This window comes from Eurypyga helias, unplaced genomic scaffold, assembly GCF_000690775.1.
Source record: "Eurypyga helias isolate BGI_N326 unplaced genomic scaffold, ASM69077v1 scaffold9608, whole genome shotgun sequence".
Taxonomy (NCBI): domain Eukaryota; kingdom Metazoa; phylum Chordata; class Aves; order Eurypygiformes; family Eurypygidae; genus Eurypyga; species Eurypyga helias.
Window position 1 is genome coordinate 16,441 of NW_010264954.1, and position 18,186 is coordinate 34,626.

General features: G+C 39.2%; 1 protein-coding gene across 1 annotated transcript in view; it reads left to right on the plus strand.

The window, feature by feature from the left end:
- Nucleotides 1-18,186, plus strand: part of FAM185A (family with sequence similarity 185, member A) — a 32,747-nt gene that overhangs the window by 11,316 nt on the left and 3,245 nt on the right. The window contains exons 5-7 of the mRNA XM_010156553.1: nucleotides 4,317-4,358; nucleotides 10,289-10,384; nucleotides 12,650-12,784. Coding sequence (XP_010154855.1) covers nucleotides 4,317-4,358; nucleotides 10,289-10,384; nucleotides 12,650-12,784 — 273 coding nt within the window. The remainder of the gene's footprint in view (nucleotides 1-4,316; nucleotides 4,359-10,288; nucleotides 10,385-12,649; nucleotides 12,785-18,186) is intronic.

The following is an 18,186-nucleotide window of genomic DNA, read 5'->3' on the forward strand; positions in this document are numbered from 1 at the left end:
AACAAAATTCCCACTGAATTCTGACTGTGCTGTAATGCATTGGTGGTGATTTAACATTAAGTAAGACAAACTGGATGTAAAAAGACTGAAAATTACTCAGATCAGTCAGTGGATTTCCAGCTATATGCATTACAAACCATTTGCTGCAATTTCTTAGCAATTTTGTGTTGTCATCTTGCTTGAGAGATGACTCGTTTCTCTACTAAAGGAGCAACTCCTTTGTCCATTTATAGTCAATTTGAGAATGGTTTCTAAACCTGTTAGGTAAAGTTCACTGCAGCATGCAGAAATAAGACTTTCTTTCCTTGTATTTTTGGAACATGTAGACTGTATTGTTATTGGTACTTCTGTCAGATAAGCTGGTTTGTTCTGTTTTTTTCCAGCTTCAAGCCAATATAATGATACTTTGGAATGATCAGTTTGTGAATGTGGCCATGCCTTTGTGCACATCCAGAATTGTGTTTTGTTTTCTCAGTACAAAAATGAAATAACTGCTGTAGTTAGTGACCTACTTCCTCCATAATGTCTTGCTGTCATTTAGCTGAAGAACAATGTGAAAACAAATAGAATTGCATCCAAATTATACAGATACTTGTTATGTTGTTTCAGGGTTATTTTCACGAGTGCTCTACTAAATGGGTCTGGAACACCTCATGTTATTTTAGCTGTTTCTTTTAAAAACAATTGAACATTAACACTTGCTTGGCACTTCTAGTCTGTTCTTCAGGTACACTTTCTTCAAAGCATCATACTATGGAACTATGTTTTAATAATAAGAGTAAATAATTATAAAGTCTTGTATATTAGTATATTGTATATATACACACAGAAACACATATTGGCGAAAAAGATAAAATTATAATAGAATTTTGTTAGGAAAAAATTGATCACTTTCACTTCTAGTCTTTGCTTGTGGGGTAGCTCTGTTCTTAGTAGCAGTTTTGTTGGTAAACGCTTCAACAGATTCTTTCTTGGGCAATTAAGCCCACTTTCCCTATAGCTGACAGCACGCTGATATTGTTGGCATAAAGTCATTGCATCTGTGCAGAAACCTGAGCTATGCTTCATTGCTTTTGCACTGAGAACTTGGTAGTTAGGGAAACACAAACTTTACCAACCTGCTTGGGACCCATTTTGTAGTTGAATCTCAGGCTGTACAATTCCAGCGTTGTCAGTGCCCAAGCTTTCTTAATTGCTCTTTTGCACGCTTCATATGACTACGGCAAATGAATAATGCATTATTTGGAAGGAATTGGTTTTGAGTCATTTTCATCAGCTTCTGTAACAGGCATTTGAGATATCGGGTTCCATTGAGCTTTTGAGTTGACCCTTGAAAAACAAAAGGACAGCAGCTCTGAGACTGAGACACATGCTACGTCAGCCAAGGGACAATAACATTATAGTGAAACTTCTCCACAGAGAGGCACATAAGAGAAAAAGGAGAACCCCTCTTTGCAACTGTGTCATAGTCTTGGGCTGAGTTGCATTAATTACTAATATATTTTATCAACAGAATAGTTTAAATTGGAAAAGAATTTGACATCTGGTCCAAACTAATGCTTAAAGTGGACTCAATTAGAGCAAACTTGCTCACGGCCTTCTCTGAGCTTTTAATATTCCAGAAACAGAGATTGCATGACCTTTCTGTGCAACTTGTTCCAGTCCTTAATTATCCTTCTGGTGGGGGAAAAAAAAATCTTTTTTTTTTTTAATCGTAATTTCCGTTATGGCAACTCGTAACCATTATCCCTGTTCTTGCAGCATCACCATGAGAAGAGTCTGTCTTTTTCCCTGTACCCTCCCCTTAGGTAGCTGTAGACCACAAGAAGATTCCTCCTCAGCATTCTTCTTCTAAAGCAAAACAAACCCCAGCTCTCGAAGCATCTGTAGTATGCTCTCAGCCCCTAAGCTTAAGACTCTTCTCTGGCCTCAGAGAAGAACTCTTCTCTGTTCCTTTTAGGCATGTGTCTACTTTAGTCTAATGCAAATTTAAAATGCAAATTCTAAGTGGTAAAAAGCTGCATGGTTGGTGGATTTTTTTCTTCTTTTTCTGTGCATCAGAATATCCCTAAGACCTTGAGAACCTTCAAAACAAATTGAAGGAATGGAAATGAGACAATATGAAGTGATGCCTTTATTTATATCCCAGAAGCCATCTTTTCCTCCTTGTCCTTTACTGGTCCTGGCTTGCAATACCGTAGTTGAAGTTTTATAATGTTTATGGAGAAGCAAAACTTTTTCATGATAGAAAAGATAATTTTTTTTAATTGTATCTGAAGAAAAAGTTAACACTAAGCCACTGTCATCAATATTCTGCTAAAACTTGTATTTTGGACATTATAGTATTGCACTACAATGCTGAAGTCTGTTGGGTGTAATAATGAAACTAGTAATTACCTCTAGTCAGGTCTTCCTCTTTTTGCCCTTGACATGTCCAAAAAGTATTTGGCTAGCTTAAAAATAAGAAGTTGAGCATTGGCCTTCATGAAACAATTACACCACCAAAACTACACTTCTGTGCCTGGACTGCAGCCACTGCAGGTCACAGCGCAGCATGACATTCCTATCTGCTTTGAAAGCAACTTTTGTTCTAGCTAAATATTTAAAGTCAGCCTGTCACATTAATAAACTTACACTATGCAACATCAGTTGTATCTGCCATGTAGGTCTGTGGTTAATAGGAGTTTGATTTCTACATGTTTAGTATTTTTCAAGGACCTGCTTATCAAAAGAGAAAACACAAAAAAATAGAAAAACAAAGAACAGACCAGCAAATCTGCAAATATCAGGGGCTATATTCAGGCAGAGTATAATCTAGCTTCAGCTCCATGGGAGCTGCTAGCTGGTAAAACCAGAGGCTTTTTTGTAGTTTGTACAAAAATAAGTACTAGTCATGATAAAATGGGGAAAAGGGTGGAATAATTATAGTGTGCCTTATAAAAACAACAAACAGTAAAGTCGAACATCTTTTAAGTTCATTGAAATGGGGTTTTGTTTCAACTCCAGTTTTCAGAACCCCTAAGTATTTTGTACAATATGTACTTGAAATGATGAATTTAAGCCTATTGATGATAGGCTGTTTTTCTAGCTTTCAGTCCACAGACCACTAAGAAAAACACTGCAGGTCATATACAGTGGAATGCGTTCTGCCCTAATGGTTGTTTACTGCTGTGTAATTACAGAAGATAGGAGCAGAGCTTCATCCACTTGCAATTTTTAAAGCCCTCTTTTGAAAGATGTGAAAATCGTTGTGAATACTGTGTATTACTAAATTGAACTCAATTACTGTGATAGACCTTATTTTTCAATGGCATGTCATGGTTTAGCTTTTTAATTTAAAACATCTTTTTTGTGAGGCAGTTACACATGTGTAACATACATGGAACTCTGGAAGTTTCTACCAACTTCATTAGAAAAGCCATCTATACTACCAGAAGTCTGTCGTGAGGTACATCTGTCCTCCTTCCAGATTCTCCTGGTGCCACAGGCAAAGGGGAAGAGTATGTATTCTGAGATTTTTTTTTTTTTAAGGTTGTAACACCAGTGCTTTTTCAAAGTAACGCGAGTTTGGTAGGAGACCATTCTGTATTTTATGCCTTTTGATGTTCTCCAGTTTGTCCAACACCCTCAGATCTCAGTGAAGTCAGTGAAAAGCACTACAAGGGGGTTCTCATGCACATTAAGTTTGGAGGCAGTAGGTCATGCTTGGTGAGTCCAGGAAGTAGCCTTTGAGAATAAAGCAAAAGCTCCCCTCCCATGGGGGCTGGGGAGGCAGGGAGCATGGATGTATGTATATGAAAGAGAAAAATAGAAACTTTGTTACTTATCCTATTATGCTACTTGAATTATCTATACTGCTGTTGCAGAAATCGGAACAATTAAAAAACTGAGCCAAAAGAAAACAAAATATTATGCTTTAGCCTCACAGTGCCCCTCTGCTTTTCTCTGCCTCACATCCAGTCTGTGTGTCGTTAAGCTTTACTTGTCTGGAATCACTTTATTGTTACCCAGATGCGTTGAAATTTCTGTTTGTAAAGCAATAATATTCAAGCAATAGAACTGGTTTATGCTTTTTTGCTTTAAATGCCAATCAGCTATACTACTACAAATGTAATGCCCTTGTACAGGATCACGTTAGTATTTAAGTGATTAAGTATTTAAGTACTTAGTATTTATATATATTAAGTACTTAATATTATACTTAATATTTATGTATATTAAGTATTTAAGTACCTTAGTATTTAAGATTTCAGAAACCAGGTAAATATTCTTTTAACCTTGGTTGTTGTGGTTTGGTTTTTTTTTTCTCCTGATAGGTAACACCAGCCTTCAGACCAAAACAGGGAATATCACTGTAGGTAGGTGCTACCTTCTCTCTGAGAACTTCCTCTCACTCTTCCCTTATTTCTAAAAGCTAAGTATTCACAGGGAAAGTAAAAAAGAGGTGATTCCTCATAGGTGCCTGTGCCCTCTTTTCATTTCAGGAGTAGCACTGATAGCTGTGTAGCTTAAGCTTTTAGATTAAGACAGGATAAAAGACATGAGAAAAGACTGAGCATACATCAGATGCCATCATTTTGCCTTTAACCTAGTTCTGTCTTACATTTGTTGATATGAGTTATTAGCTATGTTTAATTTTCACATTGCAAAGCATTAATAATTGTATTACATATTGGGGGTGAAGGCTTGTGATAATTTAAACAATGTTTTCAACTATTCAGAAATAAAGAGCTCATACATGTTCTCTCAGTAAATTGAACTCTTATACAATAGGATAACTCAGAGTTATCAATTATGGTACAAATTAGATCAGTTGCTTTATTCTAGGAAAATATTCACCATTTTATAGTACATGAACACAAAAGGGGGAAACTCAAATTATGGTTATTTCTGTGTCAGAAAACTGAGGCAACAGAATCATAGACAAGGCTCAGTGTATTTTGAAAGTACATAGAAGGATTTCCCCTTCTGTAAATAAACTTGGTTACAGGCCCAAATCTCCAACTTCTGCTAGTGGTAGTAACCATAGTCACTCACTAAGCATTGTTCAGGGACGGGCTGTACTGTTACAACTCTTCTTATGTTTTGAAGTGATCTGTATTAACATTCCTGGAAAATGAATGCAATACACATTCTTAGGAGTTAGTCATTAAACCACAGATTTAAATTAAGCTTGCTAGTCTGGTTTTCCTTCTGTTAAATAAATTGATAAAATATAAGGAGTGCTTAAATAAAGGTTTCTTTAATACAGGAAGTAGCTTTTTCCATCAACAGATGATGATTAATTCCCTTAATTAACCAGGTCCAGCTTGAACATTAAGACACATCTTAGAGTGCTTTCAGAATTGAAATCTGAAAAATAATTTTTCCTGAAGAACATTAAACATCCTTTAGATTTTTATGGATTTTTTTCCAAAGGCAAATGACTCTTAAGATCCAGTGGTTCAACTCTAAAAGCTCGAGAAAGAAAATGTATAGTTTTAAGTGAAAGGTTTTTGTCTATGAAGAACTTATGCCACAAGACAGTTTGTCAGATTGCCACAGACCTGACAGGGTTTTTCTGATAGAAGTAGGAAGAACAACTCAGATCTTCCAGCTTCCCTAGCTGGGATTTCATAGGGATGTAGTTAGTTATTTTGCTGGAGACAGAACTGTATCAGTAAAGTGAAAAAAATGAACTAATCTCTAGATTTTTGGGATTGTATCCTTAGCTTTTGAGTGATGTATTTATAAGTCAAACTAAAACATAGTTGAGTGCTGGATTTTTTGCAAAGTATTTTGGGGAAAATACAAGCGCCTGTGTTGACAGTTTCTTATTCTTGTATAATTCTGCATTAAAACAGGAAACCAATGCTGGTGTCTCTTACTCCCTTTAATTTTCTGCTTTTCTTAATTATTTATAGAATAGTTTTATAGTTTGATTTATAATCAAAATAGTTTCAGTTTTTTTGGTCTTACTTGTTTATGTAAACCTATTTTTATTTTTTGAAGACTATCCAAAATTCAGTGCGATTTTAAGACTCCGGGCGTATGACAGTGTTTCACACTGACATTGTTAAAATATGAAAATAGGGATTACTCCTTTTCCTGTATACTGTGAGCTTAGTTAGTCACTGAGAAATGTTTTCCAACCTTATACTGGAAGTTTCCTACTTTTAACAAATGTTATTTTGGTTTTGAATGAGTTCTTAATTTAAAACAACCAGACCTATTTTTATTTCTAGTTTCAGTTACTACATAAAATAGTCATTTTGCCTAGAGAAGCTGTGGATGCTCCATCCCTGGATGTCTTCAAGGCCAGGCGGGATGAGGCTTTGAGCAACCTGGTCTAGTGGAAGGTGTCCCTGCCCATGGCAGGGGGGTTGGAACTAGATGGTCTGTAAGGTCCCTTCCAACCCAAACCATTCTGTGATTCTTCTGTGATTGATTGATTCTTCACAAAAAGTAATTAAGTACTTTGTCTTTAGAACTAGCTTGTTTCAGGTTGTCTGTTGTGCTGTCATCATGCACCACTCTGAGGAGCCTGGTTTTGTCATCTTGATCACCTCCTTGCAGATACTAGGGGCTGCTGCCAGGTCCTGAAGCAGTCTCTTTTCCAGGCTGAGCAAGCCCTCATCCCTCATCCTCCCATGAAGGGGAAGGTGTTGCACACCCTGACTATCTTGGTGCTTCTCTGCTGAATTCAATCCTATTTCCTCTCTGGGGAGCCTCAACACTGGATGGTGTATTCAAGGTGTGGTCTGCTAAGTGCCGAGTAGAGGGGCATAATCCCTTCACTTCATACACTGGCCATGCACCGGTTAATACTGTCAAGGATACTGTTGGATTTCTTTTCTGCCAGGGCACGCTGCTGGCACATGTTCAGTCCTGCTAGAATTTGCTTATTTCTCAATGTTATTGGTATGGTCTGATCATATATTCTCTACTTTGCTGCCAAGCCAGATTTTTCCCTACCAGCTCAAACAGAATTTTTTTCCTTACTGGATTACTTAAATTTAACCCAATTATGCATTGAAGAAATTAATCTCCTTTTGGATATGGTCAGAAATTATAAAGCTTATGTTAGTTGTTTTGTTTCAGAGGGGAGGAAACAGCCTTAACCAGTCTGTGGGTGGCAGGGACTTGCTCTGGCAAGGAAAACTGTATATTGAGATCCAAGAAACTCTAGTTGATGTTTTTAGTTTTAATGTTGGTATCACTCTGCCTTATTCTGCTAATTTCTTTCTCTTACAACCCACACAAGATGACCTAAAGGTTTCAGTGACTTGCTGTGATGCTCACTGTCTTAAATCAACAGAAACGTAACAATTAAGAACACCACAACTTTTCCAAAAATATAAATTTGAGTAGAGTCCTGACGTGAAATCGAACTGAGGTGTCTGACATCCTCCACTGTGATGAGAGTGTGGTCATAAGGCAATTCCCTAGCACTGAGACAAAATACCAATGTTTTATTTTAAGAAGGGAATCAAGTATGGAAAACAATTATGGTATTAAGACAGTTTTGGATAACTGAATAATAAAACAATGCACAACTCTAGGGTATTTAGAAGTAATGCTGAATCTGTGAGTTTTGTCTTTAATTCAGTTATTAATAAGTGATCTAGGGAATCTTTAAATGAAAAACCTTATTTCTGAATTCCATTGAAGACATTTACTGTACTCTATAAAGTACAGCTCTTAAGTACCTTTAAAAAAAAAAAAAATTATCCATGCACACACTTGTCTCTTAATAGTAATTAGTTCTGTTGATCCAGTCATTGCGATCTGCTTTAAGTATGTTAATGTCCTGGCTCTCATTTTAAATGTTCTTCATCTTCCAACCTTGTACCTTCGAACTTAACCTTCTTCTGTGTTCTGCCAATGACAGACCTGTAACTTTCCCCAACCCCATTGTTCCCGTTTCTTCCACACCATCCTATATCATAGAATCACAGGATCATTTGAGTTGGAAGGGACCTTAAAGATCCTCCAGTTCCAACCCCCCTGCCATGGGCAGGGACACCTTCCACTAGACCAGGTTGCTCAAAGCCTCATCCAGCCTGGCCTTGAACACTTCCAGGGATGGGGCACCCACAGCTTCTCTGGGCAACCTGTTCCAGTGCCTCACCACCCTCTCCATGAAGAACTTCTTCCTGATATCCAATCTAAACCTCCCCACTTTCTTAAACCCATTACCTTGGTGAGCCTGTGCCTACTGCCCGTTTCCTGTATCCTTTATTCTGTTTATGCCTTCTGCAGGCAGAATCGAGTGTATCTCATGACATTAGAATTATATATATTTTTATATATATAAAATTGAAAATCAAGGAACTGTTTTTAAGTGGGGTGCTAGATTTGCAGAAGGCCTCTTTCCACTCTGAAGAATCTCACATGAGCTGCTTTTTCATTTGAAGAGTGGGAAGAAGGAGGAATCACTTAAACATTGGTCCCTGTACAGTACTGTCAGCCAGTGGTGGTGTACAGACTGTTAGCAGTTGATGTCCCTGGAGATGGTTGCTGTCCTGTCGCAGGAGACTTTTTTTTTTTTTTTTCTCCCCTGTGGTGCAGATAAAGGCACTTATTGCATGTTTTCTTTAAAGCAGAAGAGTTGGAGCCTGGATATTTCCAGTATCTGCTGCCAACAGAATTTCTGTCGAGGTTATGTGGAGTCTCAGTGATTGTTACCAAATTTGACTTGGAATATCTGCAAAATAGCTTTTACATGAAAATACTGATTTATCGCTACAAAAACATTTCATTAAAAAGATCCATTCTTATAAAATTTTGTTGTGTCAATGACTTTAATTTCCAAACTTACAAATGTTTTTAAAAGTTGTCAAGAAAATGTTTCATTGTGACTTACACAAGCCAAACTTTTTTTCCCTGGTCATTGATTTCAGTTAAGGAAGAGGATTTTTTGGGGGTTTTTTTCTTCAGATTTGGAACAGAACTTCTTTAACACAATCTATGGAGATGGGAAAAACACTCCCATCCAGCTCTAGTCATTATTAGTTTCTTGTTAGTCAAAGACAGTCCCAGATTCTCAGCTGACTAAATATGGATTGGCTGCTTTTTTTCTTAATTACTTTACTCTCCAAAGAAGTCAGGTTTAGTTGTGGGATAATAATCCCTTTCTGTGTTTTCACTTTCGTATGTAATCCACTCATCTTCCACATCTGTGCTTGAGACCTGGCATCGGGAAAGCTCCAGATGAGTGTATTTAGAGCTAAAGCTGTATGGCAAGCTTTAATTCTAGACATCCTTGTTATGATTAATCAACTTCAGCTCTCGTTAATGTTTTTACTTTTTAAAATGGGAAGTTTCATTCTGGTTTGATTTCATTATTCTAGCTAGTTCTGAAAGTTTGACTGTTTCTTTTTCTGTGCACATCTAGAAACTAAGAAACAGTCTCTCAGTATTTCAAGATTTCTTTGCAATTTTTATTAGCTGTAGGTCTGTCCAGTAGTTCAAAAGTCAACTCTTTAGGACTTTAGTATAATATTGTGAAATTTGTGTATTCAAAACTAGAATACATTGCAAGTAATCAAAGACTGTTTCTCAAGTATACAATTAAGGCTTCTTAAGGGTTTTCTTCCTGTAAAGAACTTTCTGAAGAAAGTTTTGTTACAAATTTCAGCTAATAAGGTGTAGGAGAATATGTGGGTGTCTACTGCAGGGCAAAGGACTATTGCACTTTCACATACATAGGAAAACAGTGTTCATTTGAATATTTGTTGAAAATTCAGATGTAGTGAATCAGACTTCACAAAGCCTGATAAAACAGTGTTTCTGTGTAGCAACATGTTCCAACGCCCAACTGCTTGTTTGCATGGGGCAGCTTTCCTGGGTAAAGTTCTCCCTGTGCAGAGTCTGAGCAAATGAACTCTTTTTGGAAACTAAATCTTGGTGTTCAAATTGTGCGCTCGATCTTCACACGAGTGCAGAGTGTGTCATTTGCACAGTTCTCCCTGTGCAAATGAACTCTTTTTGGAAACTAAATCTTGGTGTTCAAATTGTGCGCTCGATCTTCACACGAAGATGAACTCATCCTTGTGGAAAGAGGGGTGTGTTGTTGAGGCCTTGTAGATGCTACGAGTCCAGTAACAACTGCAGGGCTATGGCCTTGGGACCAGCGAGATGAGCTTTGCTCAGAAACTTCTTTTTTCTAAAAGTAGTCTGACATTTGGTAAATAATCAAGCACAGAATAATTGACAAAATTGGTTCAAAGTACAAAGAACGATTATAGCAAATTTTTACTCAAAGACAGTAAATGATACACAAGTTCTTTTACTTTTTTTTTTTTAGATTCATCAGATGGAAGTCTAAAAGCCTCTACACATCATGGGGCAATAGATGTTTACGTCAGTCAATTAAGAAAAGTGGATCTGAAATCCCACAAAGGTTAGCAAACTAAATTATGTTTATGGCAGCTTATGATGTAAAAGAAAAGGGGATAGGGATTTTTCTCTGTCGGGGAAAAAAAAAAATCTGAGTTTGTGATTGTTGGTTATCTACATTTTTTTCCACTTTACTAGAAAATGTGTATAAATACTGTATTACAAGTAAACTCTGTAAGGAGCAATGATACTTGAAATGGACAGTTTACAGTATTACCTTTTTTTTCACTACTTTCTTTTTATTCCTGGCTAACTACCCAGCAGAATTGTGCAGAGTTGACGTGGATTACAATCTTCTTTGCCTTGAGCACAGTTTACTCCATGGTGCTGGATACATGAATGTGCAGAGTGACAACCATCACTTGTTTACATTCATTTCCTGGTGAAATGACCCATTATTGAAATTGGAAGGCAGAAGAACAAAGATGGGAGGGCCTTACCCTACCATTCTTCCTTTTTTCGCCTGATTACTAACTAGAATTTCACATCTTTTAATTGAAAGCTCACTTGTAAAGTTGGATTCTTAGTTTTACAATATCTTGTCTTCATAATGACAAATAACAAACACTGAATACATCTTGTTAGACCTTGCTTTGCAAAAAAAACCCACTACAGCATTTCTGTAGTTGATTTTGACATCGTATCAGACATTTCAAGTGGTTTAAATGAACATGGTGTTTGGTACCCTTCTCTTTGTTGATGGGAGAAGGCCTGTGCCCTGTTAAAACCTAGCAGTTACTCAGAAGGGGAATAATGAAGGAAATGCACTGAAGTCACTTGTGTGCCATTCTTCTCTACAGGCTGTTCTGGTTCCATCGGTGCAAAGAAAATTAGTCTTGTATTATTTCCGAGTTACCTTTTGAATCACTTAATCCTAAAATTGAATTAGAACCGGAGAGGAGTGTATTTAATAACAGCGAATTAATGTTATTTTCAAAACATTGCTTGATATCTCTTCTGGCAGCAGAGTTTAGTAAAGGCAAAATTGATGAAGTTCTGCTTTCGTTTACCCTGTAAATTCAGAGTAACTGCTGACAGCTGCAGTGTAGAAAATGTCCCGTTTGTGATAAATCAGCTGCATGTGTGTTGGATTTTATGAGTCACATCACTGAGCAACTCTCCAGGGAGGGCCCAAAGATGAAGACCTTTTCCCTTTCTTATTCTAAGGCTTTTGTGCATCCAGCAAAATTCAGGTCTGAATCATACTGACAGTTACTTGTTCATCAGGACAGTCCCAGGCAAATGATTCTGCTGAACTGGAATTGCATAGCTAGGGTTGCTTTCTGACCGCTACCGAGCTGTTACACCACCAGTTTTCTTACAGTGTTCTGCTTCAGCTTTTGGGGTGTATTTAAAGAATCTATTCCATGTTTTTCTAAAGTGAATGTTGGAATTGGGCAAAAACGAAGGAGCACATACACAGCGTGTTGTGAATTTTGGTAGGTGGTGTTTTTTTAATGTGTAGGGTGCAGCTTGCAAACGTGGGACTGAGTAATTCCAAACGTGACTAACGTGGGCAGGTTGGAGGCCCAGCATCTGCCTTCAGTCTGATGAAGAGAAGCATGTACTCAGGGAAAGCTGAAGTCAGAATTCCTGGGTTTAATCTCAAGGGTAGAATTCTTCAGGCCACCAGAGCTGCAACTTTGCTAGTAGTTTGCATTTTAGCGATATGTAGTCTAAACTGGTTAGTCACTTTTGAGACTGCCGTGTGTTCAAGGATGAGAACAGCTGGCTCTGTGCAGTAAAGCAAAGACGTTTGCTAGCATTAGCAGTATGGGAGCAACATCTCGTTTTTCCAGAAGAGCAGTTCTTTCCTAACGTACCGTGCAGTGACCGGATTAATCGTCAAATCCAATCGCCTGTCCTTGCTTAGGAGTGTAAATATTGAACTAAAAGATGAAACTAAAGTCATAATACTTGTGAGATCTATCCGACTTGCTTTCCTTGATAATTCCTGTAATAAGAGCCTCTACCAAGAGCTGCTGCTAGCAGTGTATGTCAGTATTAACTTGTGTCTGCCAAGGAAATACTGTGACATCATTTTCTACATGTGACATACAGTTTTCTGGTTAGGATAAATGAAGATATTTTCATTTATCCTTTCAGAGACAAAGAAGAGGTTATTGTGTCTGAAGGCTCTTAAACAACAACAAAAAGGCCACACAGAAACCAAACCAATTATGTTTGATTCAAGTTAGCTAAATAATTGCCTATTTCATGCTTTGATCTCAATGTTTAACTAACTAGCTGTCATTTAAATTTGTACCAGGTTCTATTACAGTCAAGGTACCTGCCTCTCTCAAAGCCTATTTACAGTTGTCTGGAAGAAAGGTGGATGTGAGCTCAGAGATCCAATTAAAAGAAACAGAGAGTGCCTCCAAAGATGATCACGTAACTATAAGCGGTAAGGCTTACTAATCTTGGCTTCCAGTAAATGTCTGTCTGCCTTAGTCAACGGCATCTACGTTTCCTTATGAGTTTATTGCTCTTGGCTGCTGCTTGTTGTGTCTGTTTTGGGTTCAAGTGTTCGCTTGTGCCATCGTACTCTCCATGTTCCTAGATGACTTTTTTCATTTTGTTTGGTAAATGACTTGTGAATGCGTGGAACTGCTTCTCTAACAAAAGTCTTAGAGCCAAATTCATCCTTAGCATTATCCCAATGAATTTGTGGGAGGCAATCCAGGGCTGAATTTGACCCATTGCTTTGTTGGCTTAGACAGTCACATATAAATTGCCAGGGAATGTCTATTAAAAATACAATGAAAAGTCTTCTGGCTATCTCTGTTGGGTGGGAGGGGGTAATAAAAGGGGTACATGGCATATTTATAGAAGTACACTATAGATGTTAAACGGTGCAGCATAATCTGAGAAGTGATGGGTGGGAGATAGCTAGGATAAGAGCAGAAGAAACTGGAGCATGGAGGAATAGGGAGCACATGGAAAGGTGCCTGCAATTACTAGAAGCATTTATCTAATGCATTTAAAGCTGAACTTGGAAATCCCAAGTCGTGCTGCTTCCTGCTTTAGAAAAAAGTTGTACAATTCCTTGTCAGGGTGTATATTTCTCTCCTCCTCTTCAGACGTGTCTATATAGAAGTTCAGGCTGTTGCTGTGACCAATTACTCAGTTTCCTCAAGAGGAAACATTAGCATAACGCATCTGAAGGCTTCAGCTTTGTTTTTGAATGTGTTATGTCACGGTGACCCGGTATGATAGCAGTTTGGGTGAGGCTTTGAGTTTTTCTTTGGTTTTAAACCAAAGAAAATATGGACAAAACTTCTTTACCTCCCCCATTTAAGATGATAATCTCAAAGTCAGGAAATGCTGGAAGTGAATATACATGATATTAATATGCAGCTGCATATATAAAATAATAGTCTTGAAATGTATAGGTGTATCTCTTCCCATCTTGAACAGTAAGTAGCATGTGCATATACTAGTGGTTATTAAATACAGTTTAAAAAAAAAAACCCTGTGGTTAGAAGTTCTCAGGCTAGAAACCTGTGGAAGGACTCCACATTCCAACAAGGCTGTATGGAATGAATCACCTCAGTGGTAAAACAACATATCTCCCAGTGAATGAGGACCACTGGCCAGTCAAGCATCTTGTTATTCTGGCAACATCAGAGTGGTGTTTGAAATACGCACAGCTGAATGGCTTCTCTGGTTACATGACCCAGTCAGTGTTTATGTAGGACAGTCATCGCTGAAACAGATGCAATTGTTCTCCCCACCATCCTGTATGAAACCCATCTTGGCAGTTGGGACTACAAGCAGCTCTGGTTACTTAACCCTCAGATATACGTACCCCAGAGTCATGGAAATCAGCCAGAATTATGCAGAGGCAACAGCATTAGGCCACTGATTATCAGTCGTTTAAAGAGGTTACAGCATTGCACAAAACATGCATTAAACCTAGATCTAAATCAATCACAGTACAGGTGAATGAAAAACAGACCCTGGAATGGATTTTCTGCAGGGTACGATTCAGCTAACCTAGTGCTGGCCTGAAGTGACACATCTTCATCTGACTTCGTACCCAGCGTTTGGCTTTGAGAGGTTTCTCTCATAATGTAACCAATGATTTAATGCAGCTCTCTCCTCCCTTTTCTTCACTCTCAGTAAGAAGCAACAAACCTGAAAGGAGATGGTTTTAACACGTGCTTTGCTCCTTTTCCTTACAGTTTTGAAAACAGTGCCCCCCTTCCCCTTTCTTTGCCAAGTCAGTAACATTCCTTTGGGATGTCAAGGGAGATGCTTCCTGCTTCTCCTTCTCTTTACCTCATCCTGTGGGGATGGTATATTGTTTCTGCAGGCCAAGCACTTCTCCCCTCATTCTCGGCAATCTCCTCTTCTGAAAGTTGATATTTGAGAATTTTCGTCTACGAGTAGATTCTGAAATAATTAAAAATCGTTTCATACTGTTTCTGTATCATGCAAACACTATCTGCTCTTGAAGTTTTAGGTACAGAGCTATAGCTGTCCTGCTGCAACTGAAGAAATGTAAAATGGAGAGGAAAGAGGGGTTTTGCCAAGTGGGGAAAAAATGAGTATCACAAGAGCATGGAAGTTTAGATTTTTATGTTTCTGAGCTCAAAGGTTAGTTTAAAAATAGATGATTTTTCAGAAACTGGCCAGTTCTCATGTGGATAACACAGGAACCAGCTGCTTTTAGGAAGCTTTGCTTGCCTCTGGGAATGTTGTGAGAGATGTTAGAGAAGAGGGTCTTCAGTGGGAAGATGTAGAGTTGTGTGACGTGGGTAAACATGCACCTTGTCTGGAGAGCCTTTCCTACTGCTGTTAGAGCAGCTCTGATGTACGTCATCACCTCGTTTCATGGCTCCTATTTCCACGCTGGCTGCGAAGTCCATACACTACAATCCCACAAGCAGTCACATGCAGGGATTTGCTAGAGAGCCAAGGAATAGAGTGGGATTTAGTCAAAGCAAGAAGATGAAAGCTTGACAAGAGTACTTTCAGAGCTGGAGTGATGATAGTGTGAAAAGGTGTTTTGCCGTTTTCTAAAAGGAAGTGACTTTCTTGCAAAACTGGGACACTTGAGACAGGAAAGGAACTACAGAGCAGTGCCGGGAGCTTACTCTTCAGAGTAATTTGCAAGGATAAGGCATGTGTTTCTGTTGGCATCACTAGGCACTCTTAAAAGTAGTATGTAGGGTGTAATAAAAACAGATTTCTTGTGCTAAGGACTGGTCCAGCTTCCATCTGTGAAAGTGTTTGTTTGGCTGTCTAGTTTGAGAGTGATTTCTGATGGTTATCATGTCAAGGCATTATTTTCCTTCCCCTGGCAAAGAGGGAAGCCCTTGCTGCTTGATGTCTGCCTTTCCTGTGTCTCCAGGTCTGCCTGTACTCTTAAATCAGCTGATTTAAGAAGTCTGTAGAGAGATACAGTTAACTATGATAAGAGGAAGGGTAGCAGGCTAAAAAGTGTCAAATATTTAAGCAGAGAAGGAGCTTAGACTGTCATGTCAAAGGGGTTACAAACATGATAAAAGGCAAGGTTAAAATTCAAATAATCTTAATTTATATCAAGATTACATATATCAAAAATAGCTTTTTAGGCCATTTTTTCCAATAAGTCATTTTAAGTTCAAAGTACAAAGGTTGGAATAATTACCTGTGTGGTCCTAAGAGGAGGAACATTTCAATAAAAACGTCGGGAAACAATAATGTTACATAGTTGGGGGAAAAAAAAAAGGTGTATTAATGTGACTGTTCCATAAAACTCAATAATCCCTTGGTTTTACATGGCATTAGTATTATTTTGCTGGAATATTTCCAGTTTTGAGTGCTGTACTTCAAAAAAGGATGTGGACAACTGTAGGGACTCCAAAGGAGAACACATCATCAGAGGCTTAAAAACATGATTAATGAGGGAAGACTCAATGAAGCGTTGGTTTTGTCTGGAGAAGGCTAAGAGAAGAGAAAATGCATTTTTCCAGTGTGTAAGAAATTGCCACAGACATGAAAGAAATAAGTTGTTTTCTGTCCACTGGTGTTGCACCAGAAATGGATTTGACCTTACAGTACAGAAAACTTAACAGCAAGATAAACTTTCTGGTAGTACGCTCTTGCGCAGTGAGGCCACAGGACTGTCGGTACTGCGGTCTGCAGAGGAACAGGCTAGGTGAGCATGCCGGGTTCGCTGCAGTGTGTCCTCGGGAGGCTGCTTTCAGCCCTGTTTTCTCTTGTCCGAAGTTGATGGGACCATCTGCTCCCACCCACTCCACAGCAACTCAAAGGAACGTTACGAGGCATGTGGGTGGATAAATCTGGGGACTCAACGAATGCACAGTGGGCACGCTTCCACCCACTTCCATTGCCAGCTTGTGTGTCAACAGCTGTAAGCTCCCTGGAATAAGTCTTGCAGTCATTCAGAGACTTTCTTTGGGATCCTTGTAGCTGGTGGTGTAAATTTCCAGATCTAATTGTCCGGAATATAACTCCGTTCTTTAAACCATTTAAATCTTCCCTCTCTGAGTGGTGCCAGGGCCTGATCTGATTCCAGATCTTTCTCCATCCCTGGCCCCAGTTCTAGTGTCAAGTTCATATCCAGTGGCAACCTTTGACCTGATGCCATCCATCGGCTTGGTGCCGAGTGAGCTTGTAACTTTGGCAATCAGTTACTCCATCGGGTTTTCAGCACTCGCGTGAGTTCCCTTGGTACGAGTCCCACGGTGTCACAGGTGCTCCTCACAGGCCGTGGATGTTTGTAGGTTAGCGTGTCTCCCTATTCTTACTTTCTCAAGTTGACCAGCCAGTGCTTTGTATTTTTCTGTCCTCTTACAAGGAGCATACTCTTTGGGAATGATTGTTTTCTCCCGGGTTGAGACATACTTGCCCCCTGTGTCATCCAGCGTGACAACAGCTGCAGCAGTTAACAGGATTTTTAGCTTTTTGTACTAATTCCAGCCTACCTTCAGCACTAGAGCTATGCTGAGCCACCTCTGAGCAGTGTTCCTCTCGGAGCAATGCCCTCTGGTGACCATGCACACAGGTAATGGGGCGCTCTTTCATGTTCGCTTATGCCTTCCCTCCGATGTGTATCCTGGGTATGCAGAGGGATCCCCTGTTGTCTTCTCTAATGCCTCTCCTGTGAAATTTTCCAGGTATATGTTGCCTCTGCCTTATGGGTTGATCCAGCTTCCAATTATTCTTTCGATCACTAGGAACTCCTTAGATGGCCTTCCTCTTTGTGGGCCTCTGGAGAGAGTCAGCCTGTCTAATTACCAGATCCCCTTGAATAGAAGGACATGGATACTGGTGTACCAAGTCTCTGCACCCTGTCTGGTTCTCCGGGTGGTTTGTGGTGAGAAGCCCCTTGCTCCTTACAACGATCATTTGCTCAGGCATGCTCTGAAGTAGTAAGACTTTCACGTCTGCCTGAGGTTAGATCTGGATTACCCTCTGGAACAGATGATTTAGACAGATGCTTTCTACCTTCCTTTCCTACCTCCTGACCTATTTCTCACTGCTCACACAATGGCTCCTCGTACAGTTATACTGGGAGAGCAGCCTTCGAAGTGCTGTGGACTTGCCCTTTAGGATTGCTTCAAAGCCAGTGTGTGAGGAGGGACTGCGTGCGTCTCGTATACCGTGCACAAAGCTTTAGGGATGTGTTTAACTGCTTTTGTTATCAGAAATTGTGTATTGTTTGCTTTAAGGTAATGTCTGTGGGTTTAGCTGCATGGAGTTCCAGGGTTAAGTACAAACACAGCTGAAGGGGCAGTGAATAACGTGAGACAAGCAACTTGCCTTTAAAGGGAAATAACTGAAAGAGTGTGTATT